The sequence below is a fragment of the Vipera berus genome, assembly GCF_964194415.1.
Source record: "Vipera berus genome assembly, chromosome: 14".
NCBI lineage: Eukaryota > Metazoa > Chordata > Lepidosauria > Squamata > Viperidae > Vipera > Vipera berus.
In genome coordinates, this window is record NC_138217.1 from 10,900,565 (window position 1) to 10,919,235 (window position 18,671).

At 46.2% G+C, this 18,671-nt stretch overlaps 1 protein-coding gene across 9 annotated transcripts in view; it reads right to left on the reverse strand.

Moving 5' to 3' along the window:
• Positions 1-3,496: 3,496 nt before the first annotated feature.
• TAOK3 (TAO kinase 3) overlaps positions 3,497-18,671 on the reverse strand; it is a 71,379-nt gene continuing 56,204 nt past the window's right edge. For all 9 annotated transcript variants that reach the window (XM_081339360.1, XM_081339361.1, XM_081339366.1 and 6 more), the window contains 7 exons: positions 11,937-12,173; positions 11,133-11,261; positions 9,237-9,440; positions 7,237-7,476; positions 6,045-6,257; positions 4,999-5,181; positions 3,497-4,310 (listed from right to left, as the gene is read on the reverse strand). In XM_081339360.1, coding sequence (XP_081195486.1) covers positions 4,149-4,310; positions 4,999-5,181; positions 6,045-6,257; positions 7,237-7,476; positions 9,237-9,440; positions 11,133-11,261; positions 11,937-12,173 — 1,368 coding nt within the window. In that variant the 3' untranslated portion in view covers positions 3,497-4,148. The remainder of the gene's footprint in view (positions 4,311-4,998; positions 5,182-6,044; positions 6,258-7,236; positions 7,477-9,236; positions 9,441-11,132; positions 11,262-11,936; positions 12,174-18,671) is intronic.

Below are 18,671 nucleotides of genomic sequence, written 5' to 3' on the forward strand. Positions count from 1 at the left end.
AAGACTTGGAGAGACGCCAAGAGTCGGACACAACTTAATGGATAACATCATCACGATCTCCGTAAATCTCACACTTCTTCATGAATCCCTTACCAAGTGTATCATTTAATGTTCTTGCGTCCTTTATATGCTAATCTAATCAGACTGAGCAACCTTCTTAAAGTCCGTAGTTGCCCAAATATTCCTAGCTTTACTGTAGCTTTCTCTGAAACGACAAACCCACTAGATGCTTACTTTTTCACATTTCTCAATAACCAAAGAGGAAGAATTCCGTTGCACGCTGCACACCCCAAATTTGTAGTCTTTGATCAGGATTTTGACAAATATTTTCCCAGGCATAGGAAACAATTCCCTCATGTTCCCAACAGGGTTGTTGTTGTTTTTTGGCATTCAAACTGGTTACCACAGCCTCCTTCCAATTGTCAATCACAGGTGTAGCCTTTATGCACAGACATTAAACGCGTCTCAACACCACTCTAGAAGCAAATCACATCCGTGTTAACATTGCCGTAATTGCAGCCTTGCCCCTCCGGCCTTACCATTTTCTTGATATTTCCGCACCATTGGTGATTTCCACCCCACCCCCCTTCTCATCATTTATTTCCCCGAGTGAACATTTACAGCATTCTTTTCCATTTCAGCCTTTGACATTAACCAGGATTTTTCCTGACCTAAGATCTCCAGAACCCTTCCCAACCCCCCACCCCTGAAACAATTCCATCAAGTTTGAATGTTAATTCGATTCCCTTCATTTGAGCTTCATCCTTCTTTGCTCACTTCAAAACAGATCAGCTGGCATTTTTCGGCCTCTTTTAATTCCACTTTTATCCACCAGAACATTCTCTTTAGATGTATAAGAACAAAGGCAGAAGCAGTAAGAGGAGGAGGACTCACAACTGGTTGGGTTTCAACCTTCTGCTCTCCCTAGTCCTCGCGCGAACATCACAACAATGGATTCATCAACAACAAGAAACATGTCAAGATCGAACTGGGAATGGAGTTTCTGGACAAGGGGGAACTCACGGACATTATATCCTGCTACGAAATTATGGTCCAGAGTTGGAAGGGACCTTGGAGGTCTTCTAGTCCAACCCCTTGCTCAAGCAGGAGATCCACCATTCCAGACCAGCGGCTTTCCAGTCTCTCCTTAAAAACCTCCAGAAATGTTAATCCAAAGAACACAATGAACTTACAACTTGCGCCCATCTTCAGTTAAAAGACAGTCAGAATGTTGACCCCCCCCCAAAAAAGGTCATTTAATATGGCACCGATGAAGCTCAAGTCCGGACACAGCTGTGCATGGACCTTTGCTGCGGTGCATAAGCCCTGGGCCCTTGCAGTGCTCAATGTGACAGATGGCATTATGAAAATGAATGGAGAATGAGTCAGCCTGGTGGATTCGCTTAGCTTAATCGGCATTTTATTTTTTTTTCATTTGTTTTGAAATCGCCAATGACCTGTCGCTGACAAGCTGCTCTTGGGGGTGTGTGTGTGTGTCTCCCCCTACTTTCCTAGCTAAGGATGCCGTGCCTGATTCTTGCGTTAACAATGCTGGCTTGGTGGGATGCCTCTGAACCTGCCTGTCAGGGTTCAGCATAATACGCACGCCAGGACTTGGTTGATCCGCAGCCCTGCCCGCTACTTTCTGAATGGGTTTGCCCTCTGGGCAAACATTCAAGAGTCCTGAGCAAAGGGGTGAGACTGTGGATTGTCAGAACCCACACCTCTGTCGGAATGGGGCAACTTGCCATGCCCAATTTGCCGCGGGACAACTCACCCCAGTCAACTTGCAGTGGGACGATTCAACAATTCAATTCTTTAAATAATTTTTTTTTAAAAAAAAATTTCAAATCTTTGCCAGCCACGTTTTATTCTCTCCCTCCTTTGGCATCCTTTCTTTAATGATTCTAGTCCACTATTTCTTCGACCGTAGTGTTAACTCTTGGTCCCGCAGCTGGTTGTCCTGTGGCAAAGTTGGCTACGGAGAGTTGTCCCGTGGCAGGTTGTCATAGACCCCGCCACTGTGGCACGTGGGATGAAAGCCAACGAGGAAGTCCTGCCACCTTCCATCCCAGGGCTAAGAGCTGGAGCGGGGTGATGGCTAGAGATGGCCCCAATGGCTCTCCTCGGCTACAAAGAACAGAATAACAGATCTGGGAGGGACTTCGGAGGTCTTCTAGTCTAACCCTCAATTCAAGCAAAAAACCCTAACCCCAAAGAGACCGCAAGCTTCAAAGGCAACACTTTTATTTGCGAACGTCCATTAAAAGTGCCGACGGCGGTGGCGGCGCGTTTGGTTTCGGGCTCTTGGGTTGAGCGTCTGCCGGTGCGCTTTTTAAAAGGCATGCCAAAGACCTTTTTTAAACCGCTTTTATTGTAAGAAAATACACAGTTTGAAAGAGTGAATAATGCAATATTTATGACCAAGATTATCAGGGATGGGAAAGAAGGAGAGGACATGGGGGGGGCAAAGGTCAAGGACCAGGAAGAGAGCAAGATTGGGAAGGGGGGGGGAAGGAAAGGGTCAAGGTGATGTGATTTGATAGACAGTGTTCAACTCCAAAGATTGACTTGGAAAAAGAGGCGGGGGGGGGAGAGGCGGGGAGGAAAAGGGTCGGCGTGGCTTAGAATGGGATCGAGGAAGGGGGAGGCAGGTAGTAAAAAAACTTCTGATCAGAGAAACAGTTAAAATACAATATGAAAATAAGTAAATTTCTCCTTAAATTTCCTTCTATACACAAAATACACAATTTTGAGAAGGCCCAATTTGTGCTCTGGGAATCCTCTGGCCTTCTTCTTTTTTTATTATTTTTTTTTAAATTTTATTTTTTATTTTTTTAAGTGTATTCACATCCTCTGCAACAGCAGAAAATGATTTTATGATACAATCAAGAATGTGCCAAAGGCGAAGGCCAAACTGTACCCCCAACACCCACCCCACTGGCCCGGCCTTGCCCTTTCCAAAAAATAAAAATAAAATAAAATAATAATAATTAAAAAAAAAATTCACGCTCTCCCTCTTTCCAACCTCCCCCCCCACCCTTCCTCCCCAGCCACAAAGAAATGCCCACCATTGATATGTACACCACAATTCAGAATTCGTCATTTTGTGTGTGTGTGTTGGGTTTTTTTTTGTTTTTTTTTTCTGCAAAAGGTATCAAATTTCTTGAGCTCTTCCTTAAAATGGTTTATTATTTCCACGGAATTTCTTTCTTCCTGATGAATCAAGACCGAAAGAAAATTTTTTTTAAAAAAGGAAACGCGTAACAAAATTAGAAAAGTAAAAAAAGCGATGGAGCAGCAGATTAAAGGCTGCGTAATTTATATATATATATATATATATATATATATATATATATATATATATATATATATATATATATATATATATATATATATATATATATATATATATATATATATATACACACACACACACACACACACACACACACGTATATATATATGTATATATGTATATATGTATATGTGTGTATATGTATATGTGTCTATATGTGTGTATATATATATGTGTATATATATATTCTGGAACAAAAGAAAAATGAAAAGAAGAGAGATTTTTTTCTTGTTATTTTTCTTGTTTTGGAGGGGTTTTTTTCGGATTTCGTCGGAATTTTCTGGCTTGTTTCCCCTCCCCCCCTTTTTTTTTTGCTGCTTGTGTTTCCATTGAGAGAGTTTGCTTGCCCGGAAAGCAAACGCAAACTTCCATTTTTCTTGTTTGTGGTCGTTGATTTGATCGGTTGGATTCATTTAGCAGGGTCTCCAAAGTTTGCACCGAAAGGTTAATCGGAAGAAAAAAGGAAAAAAGGAAAAAAAAAGGGAAAGAAAAATCAAAAACGGCTTGCGCAAGAGACGTTTGGCGGTTGTGAGACGTTAATGAGTTTCCAGAGACAGCCAAGCATGGTCCAGCTCCAAGAGAGACGGTGGGACGGTGGGAGGCCCTGATGGACTAAAATTATACAGGCACTAAGTCCGACGTGATGTCAGTAAGAGAAAGAAAGAGAGAGAGAGAGCACGGCCATTAACTCGGGGACGGAGTGGGGGAATGTTGGTTGGAGAATATACTTCTTTCCGGGTTGGCATTTTTGCTCGGCTTCGTTTTGGAAAAGGGCCAAAGGGATTGAATCTCATCTGTAGTCCTCCTTGGGGAATTCTAATGTCACCAAGTTTCCGAATCCCATCCGTAAACTCTCCATATCAAAACTTTCAATCTCTCGCTCTTGTCTTTCCAACAGAACCTTGATCTTCTCGCTACGCTCCTTCTGCAAGGCGGCCAACTCCTCTTCAATCTGGGAAGGGAAGAGGGGGGAAGAGAAGGTGAGATGGAGGTGGGGAGGAGGGGGGGGGGGCTGGAGGTTATGGGAAAGTGGATCCACACACCCTACTCCCCCCCCCCAATCCCTGGTTTCTGGAGCATGAGAGCTGAAGTGAACAGAAGGGGCACCCGTTGCAAAAAAGGAGAATCTTTATAGCTCCGGGTTGAAATGAGGGGTCCTTGGTGCTCTCTTGAGCTTGGTGGCTTTCTTGCAGACGTTTCATGACCCAACTAGGTAACACCATCAGTGCTAGAAGGGAGTAGGGTTTGTGGAGAGGAGAAGGAGGACTGTGGGGTCCTTGGTGCTCTCTTGAGCTTGGTGGCTTTCTTGCAGACGTTTCATTACCCAACTAGGTAACAACATCAGTGCTAGAAGGGAGTAGGGTTTGTGGAGAGGAGGAGGAGGACTGTGGGGTCCTTGGTGCTCTCTTGAGCTTGGTGGCTTTCTTGCAGACGTTTCATTACCCAACTAGGTAACATCCTCAGTGATAGAAGGGAGTGGGGTTTGTGGAGAGGAGGACCCCTAGTTGGGTCACGAAACGTCTGCAAGAAAGCCACCCAGCACAGAGAGCGCCACCAGGCACCCCTGACCCTTGGCTCCTTGTTTTTCGCTGAAGGCGAATGTCACCGTCGAAGCCCCTTGCGGCCTGGCTCCAGCTTACCTTCTGCTCCAGATGTGCTCTGCGCAAGGACACCCTCTGCTCCAACTTCTGGAGCTCCCGTTCGTGCTGTGCTTCTGTCTGCATCTTGATCTTGCTCTGGTAGGCGTTGAGCAGCTCCATCTCTTGCTGCAACTGCAGCCTCAGGGCCTGACATTCTGCTTCCTGAGCCTCGTCTAGGCGCAGCTGCAAGGGAGCACATCAAGGAGGGTCAGGGCGCAAATTTGTCCCTGGGACAAATGATAGATAGATAGATAGACAGACAGACAGACAGACAGACAGATAGATAGACAGATAGATATTTTGGATAGATGATAGATGATGGATGGATGGATAATAGTGATCTTGGATAGATGATAGATAGATAGATAAATAGATAGATATTTTGGATAGATGATAGATGGATAGATGGATGGATAGATAATAGTGATCTATGATTGATAGATAGATAGATAGATAGATAGATAGATAGATAGATAGATAGATAGATAGATAGATAGATAGATAGATAGATAGATAGATAGATAGATAGGGTGAAAGCCGATTGGGTGACTTTGGGCCAATCACCAGGAGATGGTGAGTTCTAGTCCTGCCTCAGGCTTGAAACCCAGCTGGGTGACCAGTCCATCCCTTTTAGCCCAACCCACCTCACAAGGTCGTTGTGGTGGGGAAAAAGAAAGGAGAAAGGACTATTACATATGTTACTTATAAACTACAATATTTATTTATTTATTTATTTATTTATTTATTTTTATTTTTATTACATTTATATCCCGCCCTTCTCCGAAGACTCAGGGCGGCTTACAAGCTTAGCAGTAGCCTTCATTCTATGTATATGCCTGCTTGTTAGGGGTTTCACACACACCCCCAAGCGGCATTATTACAAAGTCAGCTTATTGCCCCCAACAATCTGGGTCCTCATAAGGTGGGATAAAAATAATTCAATAATTCCAACCTCCCTGCAAGATGGCTTTTATTTTGCTCATTTTTTTTTTAGCCAGGGAGGGGCACGTCTTCACGAGCCCTTCTCCCCCCCCCCTCCGTCTTACCGCTTGCGACGCCATCATTTCATTGATGCTCTGCTCATACTGTTCCGCCAGGATGGCAAGCTTCCTCGTCTGCTCATCCTTCAGGCTTTTCAGAATAGTTTTGTGCTCACTCTTTGGAGTCACTTCCAGCTGGTGATTCTTGAGCGCTTTGTACTGCTTAGTTTGCACTTTGCACGTGTCCTGGAACTGCTTCTTGATCTGCATTTCCATGGCCTGCAGAGGAGAGGCGAGAAGCAAAAACCGACCGATGAACATTTAAGCTTCCTTGTCCGCTAGGCCTCCGTCGGTTTGATTTTAAACGGAAGAAAACCTTTCCCAGGAGGGGGGGGAGTTATTTAAGTCCCATACTTATACGTCTCTCCAAATAATGTCAGAATAAATTGAGTTAACAGGAAAGTTGCAAGGGACCTTGGAGATCTTCTAGTCCAACCCCGTGCTCGAGCTGGAGTCCTCTACCATTCCAGACAAGTGGCTGCCCGGTCTCCAGCGATGGAGCACTCCCAATTTCTGGAGGCCTGATTAATTGTTTGTTTTGTTTTTTTGTTTTTATTATATTTGTATACCGCCCTTCTCCTGAAGGACTCAGGGCGGTGAACAGGGCACATATAAAAATACAGAGTACAAAAATTAAAAAAGAATTAAATAGGAGCCCGAGCTAAAACAATAGATGGTAATAAAAAAAATCCACAATAAAACCCCCAAGTCATTGCCCTCACTGTCGGGAAATTTCACCTTAGTTCTAGGTTGGGACTTTTCTTGACTGATCTCCTTGAAAGGGAGGCTAGGAGATTTGGGGAGAGAGAAGCAAGAGTGGAATTCCTGCCTGGTTTATCCAGCAAGGCCAACAAAGGTTCACATCTAGGTTCTGAACTGCATTGAGGGAGGGGGGGGCTGCCCTCCAAAAAGTTATCTATGCCTACGTTACAAGAATCCCCCCCCCCGCCCTGCCCTGCAGACTGCTTGCCTTCCCCTGGGAATGACCAGATAAGGCTTCATGGATCTTAGGTGAAGCTAATGCCACTTGTAGCCGTGCCACGATTCCAAGCTAGGTCCTCACTTGATCCCTCCTCCTTCCACTTTTAACTGGCAGTTTCTTAACATCGGGCTTGCTAAAGAGGGGGTGTGTGGCGCGCCTGCAGGCAACAGGCTGAGCCTTTCCTGGGCTGGGGTCCCGCCCTCATGCCTTGGCTACCTTCAAATTCTTGGGCTGTTGCCGCAACTCCATGACGTGCTTCCTGTGCAGCTCTCGTTCCCGCCGCTTGTTATACTCCAGCTGGTTTTCCAGTTCCGTCTGGTGCTGCAGCCGGATCAAGTCCATACGCAGCTTCTGCAGCAAGTGCAGCTGCCGGTATTCTAACTCACGCGTCGACTCGTCGTGCCGTATTAGCATGGCATGCTCCATCTCCTTCTGGGTTCTCTTCTTGTTCAGCTCCTGCAGTTGGCGGAGGTGGGGTGGGTGGGGGGGGGAAGGGGGAAGCAAAGGAACAGAGGTGAGGAGAAGCTATTCTGTTGTGGTCTGTGAGAATGACCTTGAGAGACAGAGGGAAGAGCCACAGCCAGGGGAATGGAGGGATAAGAGGCCGCTGAGCCCAAAGCAGAAATAAGGATGTGGCAAATCCCAGATGTTTTCTTGGCAAGACTTTTAACCGTGGTTTGCCCCCAGCCTTCTTCCTCTCAGGGCTGAGAGGGAGTGGCCCGTGTCTAAGAGACATCTGGACCTCATATTTCCGCAGTCCTAGTCCAGCCCTCTTAACCAGGAGACCAAACTGCCTCTTCCCATTTCAACTAGACCAGTGTGTCTCAACCTTAGCAACGTTAAGCAGTGTGAACTTCAATTCCCAGAATGCCACAGTCAGCCAGGCTGGCTGGGGGATTCTAGGAGCTGAAGTCCACCCACCTTAGATGTCTCTGGGGATTCTCAAGTCATCCAGGTCACGGTTGTCCCAAAGATGCTTTTTTTCAAAAGGCTCCTGGACTCTCTTTGTTTTTCCTTGGAGACGTTCCTCGCGTCTCATCCAAGAACTGAAGAAGCTTCTCAGATGAGAAGTGAAATGTCTTCAAGGGGAAAAAAAAGACAGAAAGCCCAATTGCCTCTTGAGAAAGCACTTTGGGACACCTGCCTTACAGTTTTGACGAGGCTGAGAAATCTTAAAACTAGACCTTTCTAAGACAGACACCTTGGCTTCATCTCACCAAAGGAATTGCAGGACTTTTCCTGCCACTCTCTTGCCGAGACAAACCAAACCTCTTGCAGGCCTGCAACTAAGCACCAAAGCCCGAAACCTTTGGGGGTGGGGGTGGGGGGTGTCTCATGGTGTATTTCTGAAAACTGTCCGGCAGATGGCGCGTGAGCAAATGTGGATGACAGCCGGGAGGAGTTAAATTGAAGGGCTTCCTTGATGCTCTCTGCGCTTGGGTGGTTTCCTTGAAGACGTTTCATTACCAAACTAGGTTACATCGTCAGTGTGCTGATGAGGTTGTCTAGTCTGGGTAATGAAATGCCTGCAAGAAAACAGCTCCGTTCTAGCACTGATGATGCTACCTAGTTTGGTTAATGAGATGTCTGCAAGAAAATATCCAAGCTCAGAGAGCATCAAGGACCCCACAGTCCTCCTCCTCCTCCTCTCCACAAACCCCACTCCTTTCCACCACTGATGATGCTACCTAGTTTGGTTAATGAGATGTCTTCAAGAAAACAGCCAAGCTCAGAGAGCACCAAGGACTCCACAGTCCTCGTCGTCCTCCTCCTCCACAAACCCCACTGCCTTCCACCACTGATGATGCTACCTAGTTTGGCTAGCGAGATGTCCACAAGAAAACGAAGCTCAGAGACCTCCAAGGACCCCTCGCCTTTCAACCGTGAGCTACAAATATTCTCATCGGACAGCGTTAAAACTTTCGGCACTTTGCGCCAGGAAAATGACCTCCGTGCTCCAAAGATAAGCCTATCACAAATCAGTTACAGCAGAAGGTCCAGAACTGAAAAGGAATTCTGGGAGTTGAAGTCCACGGGCCTTACAAGTTGCCAAGGTTGGCTCTGGAACCTTCTAAAGAGGATCGGGGGGGGGATGGGGGGAACCGCACACCGGCCCCGTCTATCTGGATTTGCTCGGTTTTGCATCCTTGTGTGTAGTTTTTTGGGGAGTGGGGGTGGGGATGAGGGTTTTTTTTTAAAAGGCTAAAAGCAGAGACCTCACGGATATTCTGCTGCTCCAACTCATGCCTTCGGATCATGGTTTTCCGCTTGAAGAAACGGCAGTTTTTGTCGTAGTAGAGTCTCTGCTGGCTGAGAAGATGCGCCTCCTCTTCAGCCTGTGTGTGCTGCAGGTTTTCTTTGTGTTTCGAGATCCTTTCCTGCTTCTCCTTCTTGGGTGTGCTGTGGTCCTCGTTCATCTCCTGCTGGGAGGTGACATAGAAAATTTGACATGGGAAACTTTTTAGAGAGAGAGACACACACACACACAGTATATGCATCTATACACACACACATTCTGTTTATTATATATATATATATATATATATATATATATATATATATATATATATATATATATATATATATATATATATATATATATATATATATATATATATATATATATATATATATATATATATATATATATATATATATATATACATACATACATATACATATATATACATATACATATATATACATACATACATACATATACATATACATATATATACACACACATACATACACACACACACACACACACACACAGAGGGCTTTTTTTCTCATAGAACGCTCGAACGGCGTTCCGGCACCTTTTTTGGGCACCGTTTTCTTTTACAAAAAAAGCACTGTATATATATATATGTATACACACATGTATACACACATACATAAAGCGTGTGCGTATGTGGGTATGTGTGTGTGTGTGTATGTTCCTTCTACAGTGGGAAGGAAAATGGGCACCCGCTCCCGACTTCTGCTCGTAAAAGGACAAAACCCGGGGTCCTCCTCTAATCTCCCCCTCTAAACAGGGTTGAAGTGGGCTGAAACCCCACTCCTTTCTAGCACTGATGATGTTCCCTAGTTGGGTGGTGAAAGGTCTGCGAGAGAAAACCGCCCAGCTCAGAGAGCGCCAAGGACGCCACAGTCATTGTCCTCCGCCTCTTCCCCTTCTCCTTCCCTTTCTCACCCCTCCTCCACCTTTTCCACTTCCCCTTCTCCCCCTTCCTCCTCCTTTTTTACTTCCCTTTCTCCCCTCCCCTCCCCTTTCTCCTTCTCCACCTTTTCTACTTCCCTTTCTCCTCCTCCTCCTCCTCCTCCTCCTTTTCCACCTCTCCCCCTCCTTCTCCTCTTCCTCCTTTCCCACTTCTTTTTCTCCTCCTCCTTTTCCTCTTCTCCTTCCCTTTCTCACCCCTCCTCCACTTTTTCCATTTTCCTTTCTCCCCTCCTCCTCACTTCCCTTTCTCCCCCCCTCCTCTTCCTTCTCCTTTTCTTTCCCCCTGTCTTCCACTTCCTTTCCTTCCCTCCTCTTTTCCTTCCCCTTTCTTCTTCTTCCTCCTCTTCCCCTTCTCTCCCCTCCCCCCCCTCTCCTCCTCCTCCTCCCCCCCCCCAATGAGGGCATGTCATTCTGGAGGTAGTTAATGGACTGAGATGAGGCCCCACCCTTACCTCCTCCTCCTCGGATGCATTTTGCTCCTTTCTTTCCCACCTTTATTAACTTTAAGTCAATTTTAATGTTAACACATGTATTATGTCAGGGGTCTTCAAACTTGGCCCTTTTATGACTTGTGGACTTCAATTCCCAGAATTCCTCAGCCAGGCATTCTGGCTGAGGAATTCTGGGAGTTGAAGTCCACAAGTCATAAAAGGGCCAAGTTTGAAGACGCCTGTATTATGTTAATGTTTTGATCTTTTCATCTCATTGCTTTTTTTACTTGGTCGTCTCTGGGCAATGGGCGTCATATCAATTTTATCAGTCCACCAATCAAAAATATTTCCTTTGCAACATTTTTTTTCTCTCTCTCTCTCTGCATGCCCTCCGGCCTACGCTGCTCCGCCCCCCCGCCCCACCCCCAAAAAAAAGAATCTGGAGAGATTCTCCTTGCCTCTTTAATCTTTTCCTTGCAAATCTTGTATTGCTTCTTCTGACTTTCTAAGAAATTGGTCAGATCCCTCTTTTGCTGAGCCAAAATCTGTTGCTGGAACTTCTTCTCATCGGCTGCCGCTGTCTTTGCCTGGGAAAAAGCCGGAGAAGGATTCTTTCAAATTTAAAACCGACCCACGTTTTCACAAAGACTGTCGTTTGGTGGTGGTGGTGGTGGGGGGGCGCTGAAGGCTAAAATACAGGACGAATGGTTGCAGGAATATGGCTAGTGTGGAGAAAAGAAGGACTAGGGGGGACATGATAGCAATCTTCTAATATTTGAGGGGCTTCCACAGAGAAGAGGGGGGGTCAAGGTATTCTCCAAAGCGCCCGAAGGCAGGACAAGAAGCAACAGGTGGAGACTAATCAAGGAGAGAGAAGCAATCTGGAACTAAGGAGAAATTTCCTGACAGTGAGAACAATTCATCAGTGGAACGGCCTTGCCTTCAGAAGTTGTGGGTGCTCCAACACTGGAGGTTTTTAAGAAGATTGGACAACCATTTGTCTGGAATGGTATAGACAGAGTCTCCTGCTTGAGCAGTGGGGTGGATAAAAAGACCTCCCAGGTCCCTTCCAACTCTTGTTATTCTGTTAGTTAGGAATACCTTGCCTTCCTCCTCAGGTTAGGCTGGGAAGATGAAATTGTGGACAGGTAGTCTGTCACACCACTTGGCCCCCCAGGCACCTAAAGGTATTACGGAGCTGGGGGGGGCTCTGAACCCCTCAGCCACTAACGTGGACCATCCAGTGGGAGCACCCGGCTCACCTCCTTTTCTATGACGGCCACCTGTTTCTTGGCTAGCTTCTCCAGTTCAATGGACGAGTTGTTGGCATGGGTCTCCACCTCTTTCTGCAGCTTGAGGCGGTGCTCGTCCATTTCAGCCTTCAGCTTGTTCTCCAGGGCGATCAGCTGCTTCTGGTGCTGGCGCCGCATCCGTTTATATCCTGACATCTGTTCCCGCAACTCGTTCTCCTGCTCATGCTCATGGATCTGCCTTGTAACCTGAGGTCAGCCAAGGGGAGGAAGGAAGAGAGAAAGAGTTAGCTCTTGCCAGGAGAGAGGGCAGAGAGCTCGATGACCTGGGGTCTACAACAACTCGCCACGGCCAACTCGCCATGGTCATCTTGCCATGGCCAACTCGCCATGGTCATCTTGCCATGGCCAAGTCACCATGGTCAACTCACCAAGACCAACTCACCACGGTCAACTCACCCCAGTTAACTCATTATGGCCAACTCACCACAATCAACTCATCATGGCCAACTCACCCCAGTCAACTCATTATGGCCAACTCACCAGTCAACTTACCACATCAACTCACCAAGGCCAACTCACGTCAACTCATCATGGCCAACTCTCATGGCCAACAATACAATACAAACCATAAAAACCCAATATAGAAAGAATAAAAAACAATAACTCCCCACCATGTCAATGCAAGCATGGCTCCAGAAACACCAGACCATTTGATCATCACGTTCCTTCATTAAAATAATCCTGAGGCCACCCAACCCTGTCTCAAGAGACATCAAGGTCACTGTTATTTTCACTCATACACCAGACCTACCTCACCTTGAACACACATACAATCCTTGGGCTGGAAGGGACCTCAGAGTCTTCTACTCCAATCCCCCTGCTCAAGGCAGGAGACTGGACTTTTAAGACTTCTGGACTTCAACATGGCTGCCTGTTTAAGTCCACAAGTCTTAAAGTCCACAAGTCTTAAAGTTGCCTTAAACAGTGTGCAGGAGAGCGTGACCTGGAGGCGGGATGGGTGGCATATATATTTAATAAAGTAAATCAAATAAGTTCAGATACGTGGCTGGTGGTGGGAGCCATTTCTGCAGGAAGATTGGGAACAAACGAGAAAGGATGTTCATCTGAAATGGGTCAGTAGTAGGATCAGAAGCTCAATGGGGGATATGAAGCGTGACCAGATCTCCAGAAAAGGAATCATGAGAGTCCTACACCTTGCTGTGGCCGATGGGCCATCTGGTCCTTCCAGCTGAGGTTCACCCACAGCCTGAAGGACTAGATGGCCCTTGCCATCTTGCTTATTGCCCTTATGTTAACCCTGTCTGATGGATAACCCTAGATGTATGATCTTGGTTGAGTCTGTCTCCATGCCCAAGATGGGCAACCATCGTAGGCTCTTTGAGGCTTTGTAACTACCCATCTCGCCTCCAGGTCACGCTCTCCTGCACCTTGTTTAAGGCAGGGGTGTCCAATTGTGGCAACTGACAGCCAATGCAGCATTGAAAAGATTATCCACCCCACTATTTGCAGGAAGATGCAAAGTTCAATGCAAATTTATTTAGAACCGAATCCCATGGGAGGGAAGGAGAGAGGGAGGGAGGGGAAGAGGGGGGGGGGGAAGCAAAGCTTTTGCCAATCAAGCAGTTCGAAAGCCTGCAAACGTGAGTAGATAAATAGGTACCACTTAAATGGATAGATAGATAGATAGATAGATAGATAGATAGATAGATAGATAGATAGATAGATAGATAGATAGATAGATAGATAGATAGAAAGTATATAGTAGCATATGAAGTTTCCAAAGTTTTGTGTGTCCTTCCTTCACCAAACTAATTTGTGCTGTTGCCATCTCCAGTGAAAGGAAGAAGGAAGGGAGAAAATAATTTATGCTAAGATGGTTGCCGTGTGCACTAAAGCTGCCACCTTATTCTTGGGCTTAGCAACATCAGTAAATTTGCAAGGGGACCCAGAAGTCCCAGCGATCCTCCACCCAGGAGACAATCGATTTAAATTTGGGGTCATCCACCTAATCAATGTCGCTTTTAAAGATTAATTGAGATTGAAAGTTCAGCGACTCAGCCCACTTGCTAATTTTAATCCGAGTTCTCCCCAGTTTACTGATTGGTCTGAACAGCACTACGGTTGAGTCACATTGCCTGAGAGAGTGGCGCGCGCGCATGCGCATGCACACGCACGCACACACAAGCCAACAACTAAGGATATCTCGGCTTCTTCGTTATCTGATGCTTCTATGCAAGAGTGTAGGAAGGAGAATAAAAAGGCAAGCGAGTGGATAGGAAGTTTTGAGACGTGTCTTTCTAGGAAAGCGAGCACATGGCAGTTCACCCAGGCGGAAGCGAATTGTTCATATCACCAATGTTCTCCGGTGATAAAGAGTTTGGACTGGTTTGGGAAGTTGTGAGGCATTTGTCAGGCCAATCCTGTGCAAAAATAAGGTGTTTCGAAAGGCAGCCGAAAACGTGAAGGGTTAATGCCACTTTACAAAGCCTTGGTAAGGCCACACTTGGAATACGGCATCCAGTTTTGGTCATCACAATGTAAAAAAGACGTCGAGACTCTAGAAAAAGTGCAGAGAAGAGCAACAAAGATGATCAGGGGACTGGAGGCTAAAAGATAGGAGGGACGGTTGCTGGAATTGGGTATGTCTAGTTTAATGAAGAGAAGGATTTGGGGTGACATGATAGCAGTCTTCCAGTATCTCAGGGGAGTCAAGCTATTCTCCAAAGCGTTTAAAGGCAGGACAAGAAGCAACGGGTATGTCTCTCCTTTTTTTTATTTATATCTATTATTTTTATAAATAACTCAAGGAGGCAAGCGTATTCAACACAGCTTCCTCTTTCTATTGTGAAGTGGGTGGTGCTGAGAGAAAGGGACTGGCCCAAACACATTTGGCCGGCTTTCATTCCTAAAGTGGGACTAGAACTCACCGTCTCCCAGTGATTGGTCAGAGTCACCTAGCTGGCTTTCATGCCTAAGTTGGGACTAGAATTCATCATCTCCCAGTGATTGGTCAAAGTCACCTAGCCGGCTTTCATTCCTAAGGTGGGACTAGAACTCTCCATCTCCCGGTGATTGGTCAAAGTCACCCAGCTAGCTTTCATGTCTAAGATAGCACTAGAACTCAGACTCTCCTGGTGACTGGCCCCAAATCATCCAGCTGGCTTTTGCGCCTAAGGCAGGACTAGAACTCATAGTCTCCTGGTGATTGGCTCAGTCACTCAGCTGGCTTTCACAGCTAAAGCAGAACTAGAACTCTCAGTCTCCTGGTGACTGGCCCAAGGTCATCCCACTGATTTTCGAACCTAAAGTGGAACTAGAACTCACCATCTCCCGGTGATCGGCCCAAAGTCACACAGCTGGCTTTCATGCCTAAGGCGGGACTAGAACTCACTGTCTCCAGCTTTCTAGCCTAGTACCTTCACTACAAGACCAAACCCCCCATCCACACATCACAGTTGGCGTCCTTCATTGAATTTTGACTGCATCCTGTTCCTTTACTACTATTGCATCATGCTCCATATGGGACATGCTCCAGGAGACTCAAGACTTGTTTCATATTAGTTTCATACTGTCTTCCACATTTACTAAGCTTTGGTGCTCCCCTACAACCATCCAACGTGCCTATCTCTTTTTAAAAGATTCTTACAGACTTTTATATACACTTTCTGTGCTAATATCTTCGGGTTTCCCACATTGGTAAGACCCCGATGGATCCTTCCTTGCTTTTCAGCTGATTGTAACTCCACCCTCCTTACGCTGGTCCACGGCCACGGCCAAAGATTTGATTCCGAAACGCCAGTTTCAACTGCAAATTGAGTACCTTTGATGCTCAACGAGAACTATGAAGGCAAGGCTGCGATAGGAAGGGAAAGACTTGTGATAAAAATAGTAGGTAATAAAAAAAATATTTGATTATTTATTTGTTGCATTGAGAAGGCCACCCAGAGCTAGGAAGGCAAGCCAGATTAAAATGAGTTAAAACAATAAGCAATAAGTAGAATAAACCAGTCACACCTGGCAAGGGCAATTCACAAAGACAAATAAAGTCCTATGGGGATTCAACGCTCATCCAAACCCTTGGGCTTGGCAGAACGTCCAGATTTTCAGAGACGCATCGCGTTCCACGGAGGTCCCATGGAACTCTGCGGGGGATGCTGGCCAGGAGGCAAGATATACTGACCCATCAATACAGCAAGTCCTCAGCTTACAACAGTTCACTTAATGACGGCTTGAAGTTACAACGGCACTGGGGGAAAAAAGGGACTTATGATCCATTTTTCACACCCACCAACGTCACCACATCCCCAGGGTCACGGGATTTACATTCGGATGCTTGACAACTGACTCACACTTATGTCAGAAATTTCTGGGCTCCATTGTGGCCCTAAGTTGAGGACTACCTGTATTACTAGGCAAAGACGGATGGATCAATGGAGCTGGCTTGTGCGAGGAACATTTTATGCTCCACTCTTAAAACGACTAGGAAGTACCGCCTCAACGAAGCAAGCGATAAGTCTCAAAACCAACCAACTGGGAAAATTGCAGGCTTATAAACAAAATAAATTTGACTAAAACTCAGGATCGTCTCCCCAGAAATGAAACCGAGGGCCTTTTGATACTTCTGGGGCCACGCGAGCTGTTTCTCAACCATCAATATTTGCACAGGAGTTGGAATGTGGAACAAATAAGGTTGGAAAGGGCCCTTGCGACATAGCAAAGCAACAGAGACTTAGCAGAGATCTGTTATTCCAGAGACCTACGTCGCTGAAGAGGGTCAACCGGTCAGCTCTACTCTTCAAAAGCCTAACCTGGTTTTGCTTCTGGCTTAAATCTGACCCAACCGCGATCAACAACCCAGACAGAACTGGTCAGATCAATGGAGGGAGGAAGGGTTCTCCATTCAGGTTGACGTAAAATTCTGGGAGTAATCTTCCCAAGTTATAATCTGCAATTGGAGAAGATGCAAGCGAGGTGAAGACGCCATAAGATCGTCTCCTTCAAATGCTCCTCTAGACTTGGCGCTTGGTCATTTTTGCTCTCCGAGATGGTATGCTGGGCTATGATGAACCCCCTCTTTTGAGGACATGCACAAATATCTAATTTGGCTTTACTACAGGACCACGATCATCCCTGATGTCCGTCAGGGAACAGCAAGAATGAAACTTCAAACCTGATGCCGAAAAGAAGGCAAGATGATTCAGAGAAGGACAGAAGACATGAACAAAGACTTGTTTCAAGAGAACCCGAAGTTAATGGAGCTCAACCGCATGAGGCTGCCTTTCAATCAGGTCAGCTTTAACAAAATTAAAGTCCTTGCTCAGCCCTGTGGAACAACTTTTTGTGGAAGGTACAGTGAACGGAGGAGCTGACTTAAAGTAGTTTAAAGCGGAGAAGAAAACCCCAAGGCACACAGGTTGAGAAGAGTTGGGACCTGGCTCAATGGTAGTAACTGTGAGAGGGATGGAGGAGTCCTTGTGGATAGCCACTTCAATATGAGCCAGCCGGGTGCTGCAGCAGCCAAAAAAGCCAATGCAGTCCTAGGCTGCATCAACAGAGGGAGAGCTTCAAGATCGCATGAAGTCTTGGCATCCGCTTTGTACTGCACTAGTGAGGCCACGCTTGGAATATACTGCGTCCAGTTTTGGTCACCACGATATAAAAAAAAAGATGTCAAGTCTCTCGAAAGAGTGCAGAGAAGAGCGACAAAGATGATCGGGGGCCTGGAGGCTAAAACATATAAGGAACGGTTGCTGGAATTGGATATGTCTAGTCTAATGAAGAGAAGGACTAGGGGTGACATGATAGCAGTGCTCCAATATCTCAGGGGCTGCCCCAAAGAAGAGGGAGTCAACCTATTCTCCAAAGCCCCAGACGGCAGGACAAGAAGCAACGGATGGAAACTAATCGTGATTTGATCTGGAAATCTCAACTTAGGAGAATGGAGAAAGTGCTTTGTTTTTTTTAAACCCTCCTCCTGTCTATGACATCAAGGCAATCTTCTAACGCTGCATTAAAACCACACTGGGTCTTATTTTTTTTGCACTTAGCCCACGGTGCATCTCACCCCCCCCCCCCAGCTGTTGTAGTCTGTGGATGATGCTTTGTGGCTTAGTACAACAGGCAAAGCCACTCGAGTGTGTTCTGAATGACAGCCACGCTGGAGGGAAACCCCAGGAGTTGGGCAGGAGATCTGGAAAAACGGCTCCACCACGTTTGTCTCTGCAGGAACTACTGGATGGATTTCTTGAGAAGGTCTCTTACTAGTCACAAGTCACTCAAACTAGGAGCAGGTCACTAGAAGATGGGGGTGGTGGGTTGGGGGAGTGGGTGGTGGTGGTGTGGTTTGATCTTGCTACCCCTCTGGGTTCCTCATGACTTGGGTACAGGTGGTCCTCGGATTTACGACAGCTGAGGCCAAACTCAATGGCTAAGCGAGCCATTTAAGTTAAGAGCATTTTGCCCACTTTACGACCTTTCTGTTAAGCGAATCGCTGCAGTCGTTAAATCAGCCACACGGTTGTTAAGTGAAACCGGCTCCCCCATTGGCTTTTGCTTGTTAGAAGGTTGCAAAGGGGAAATCACGTCACACACACACACACACACACACACACACACCGGGACGCTACAACCGACATAAAACACAAATCAGTGGCCAAGTGTCTGAATTTTGATCACGTGACCCCGGGGTGTGTGTGTGTGTGTGTGGTTTTGCTGCAACGGTCG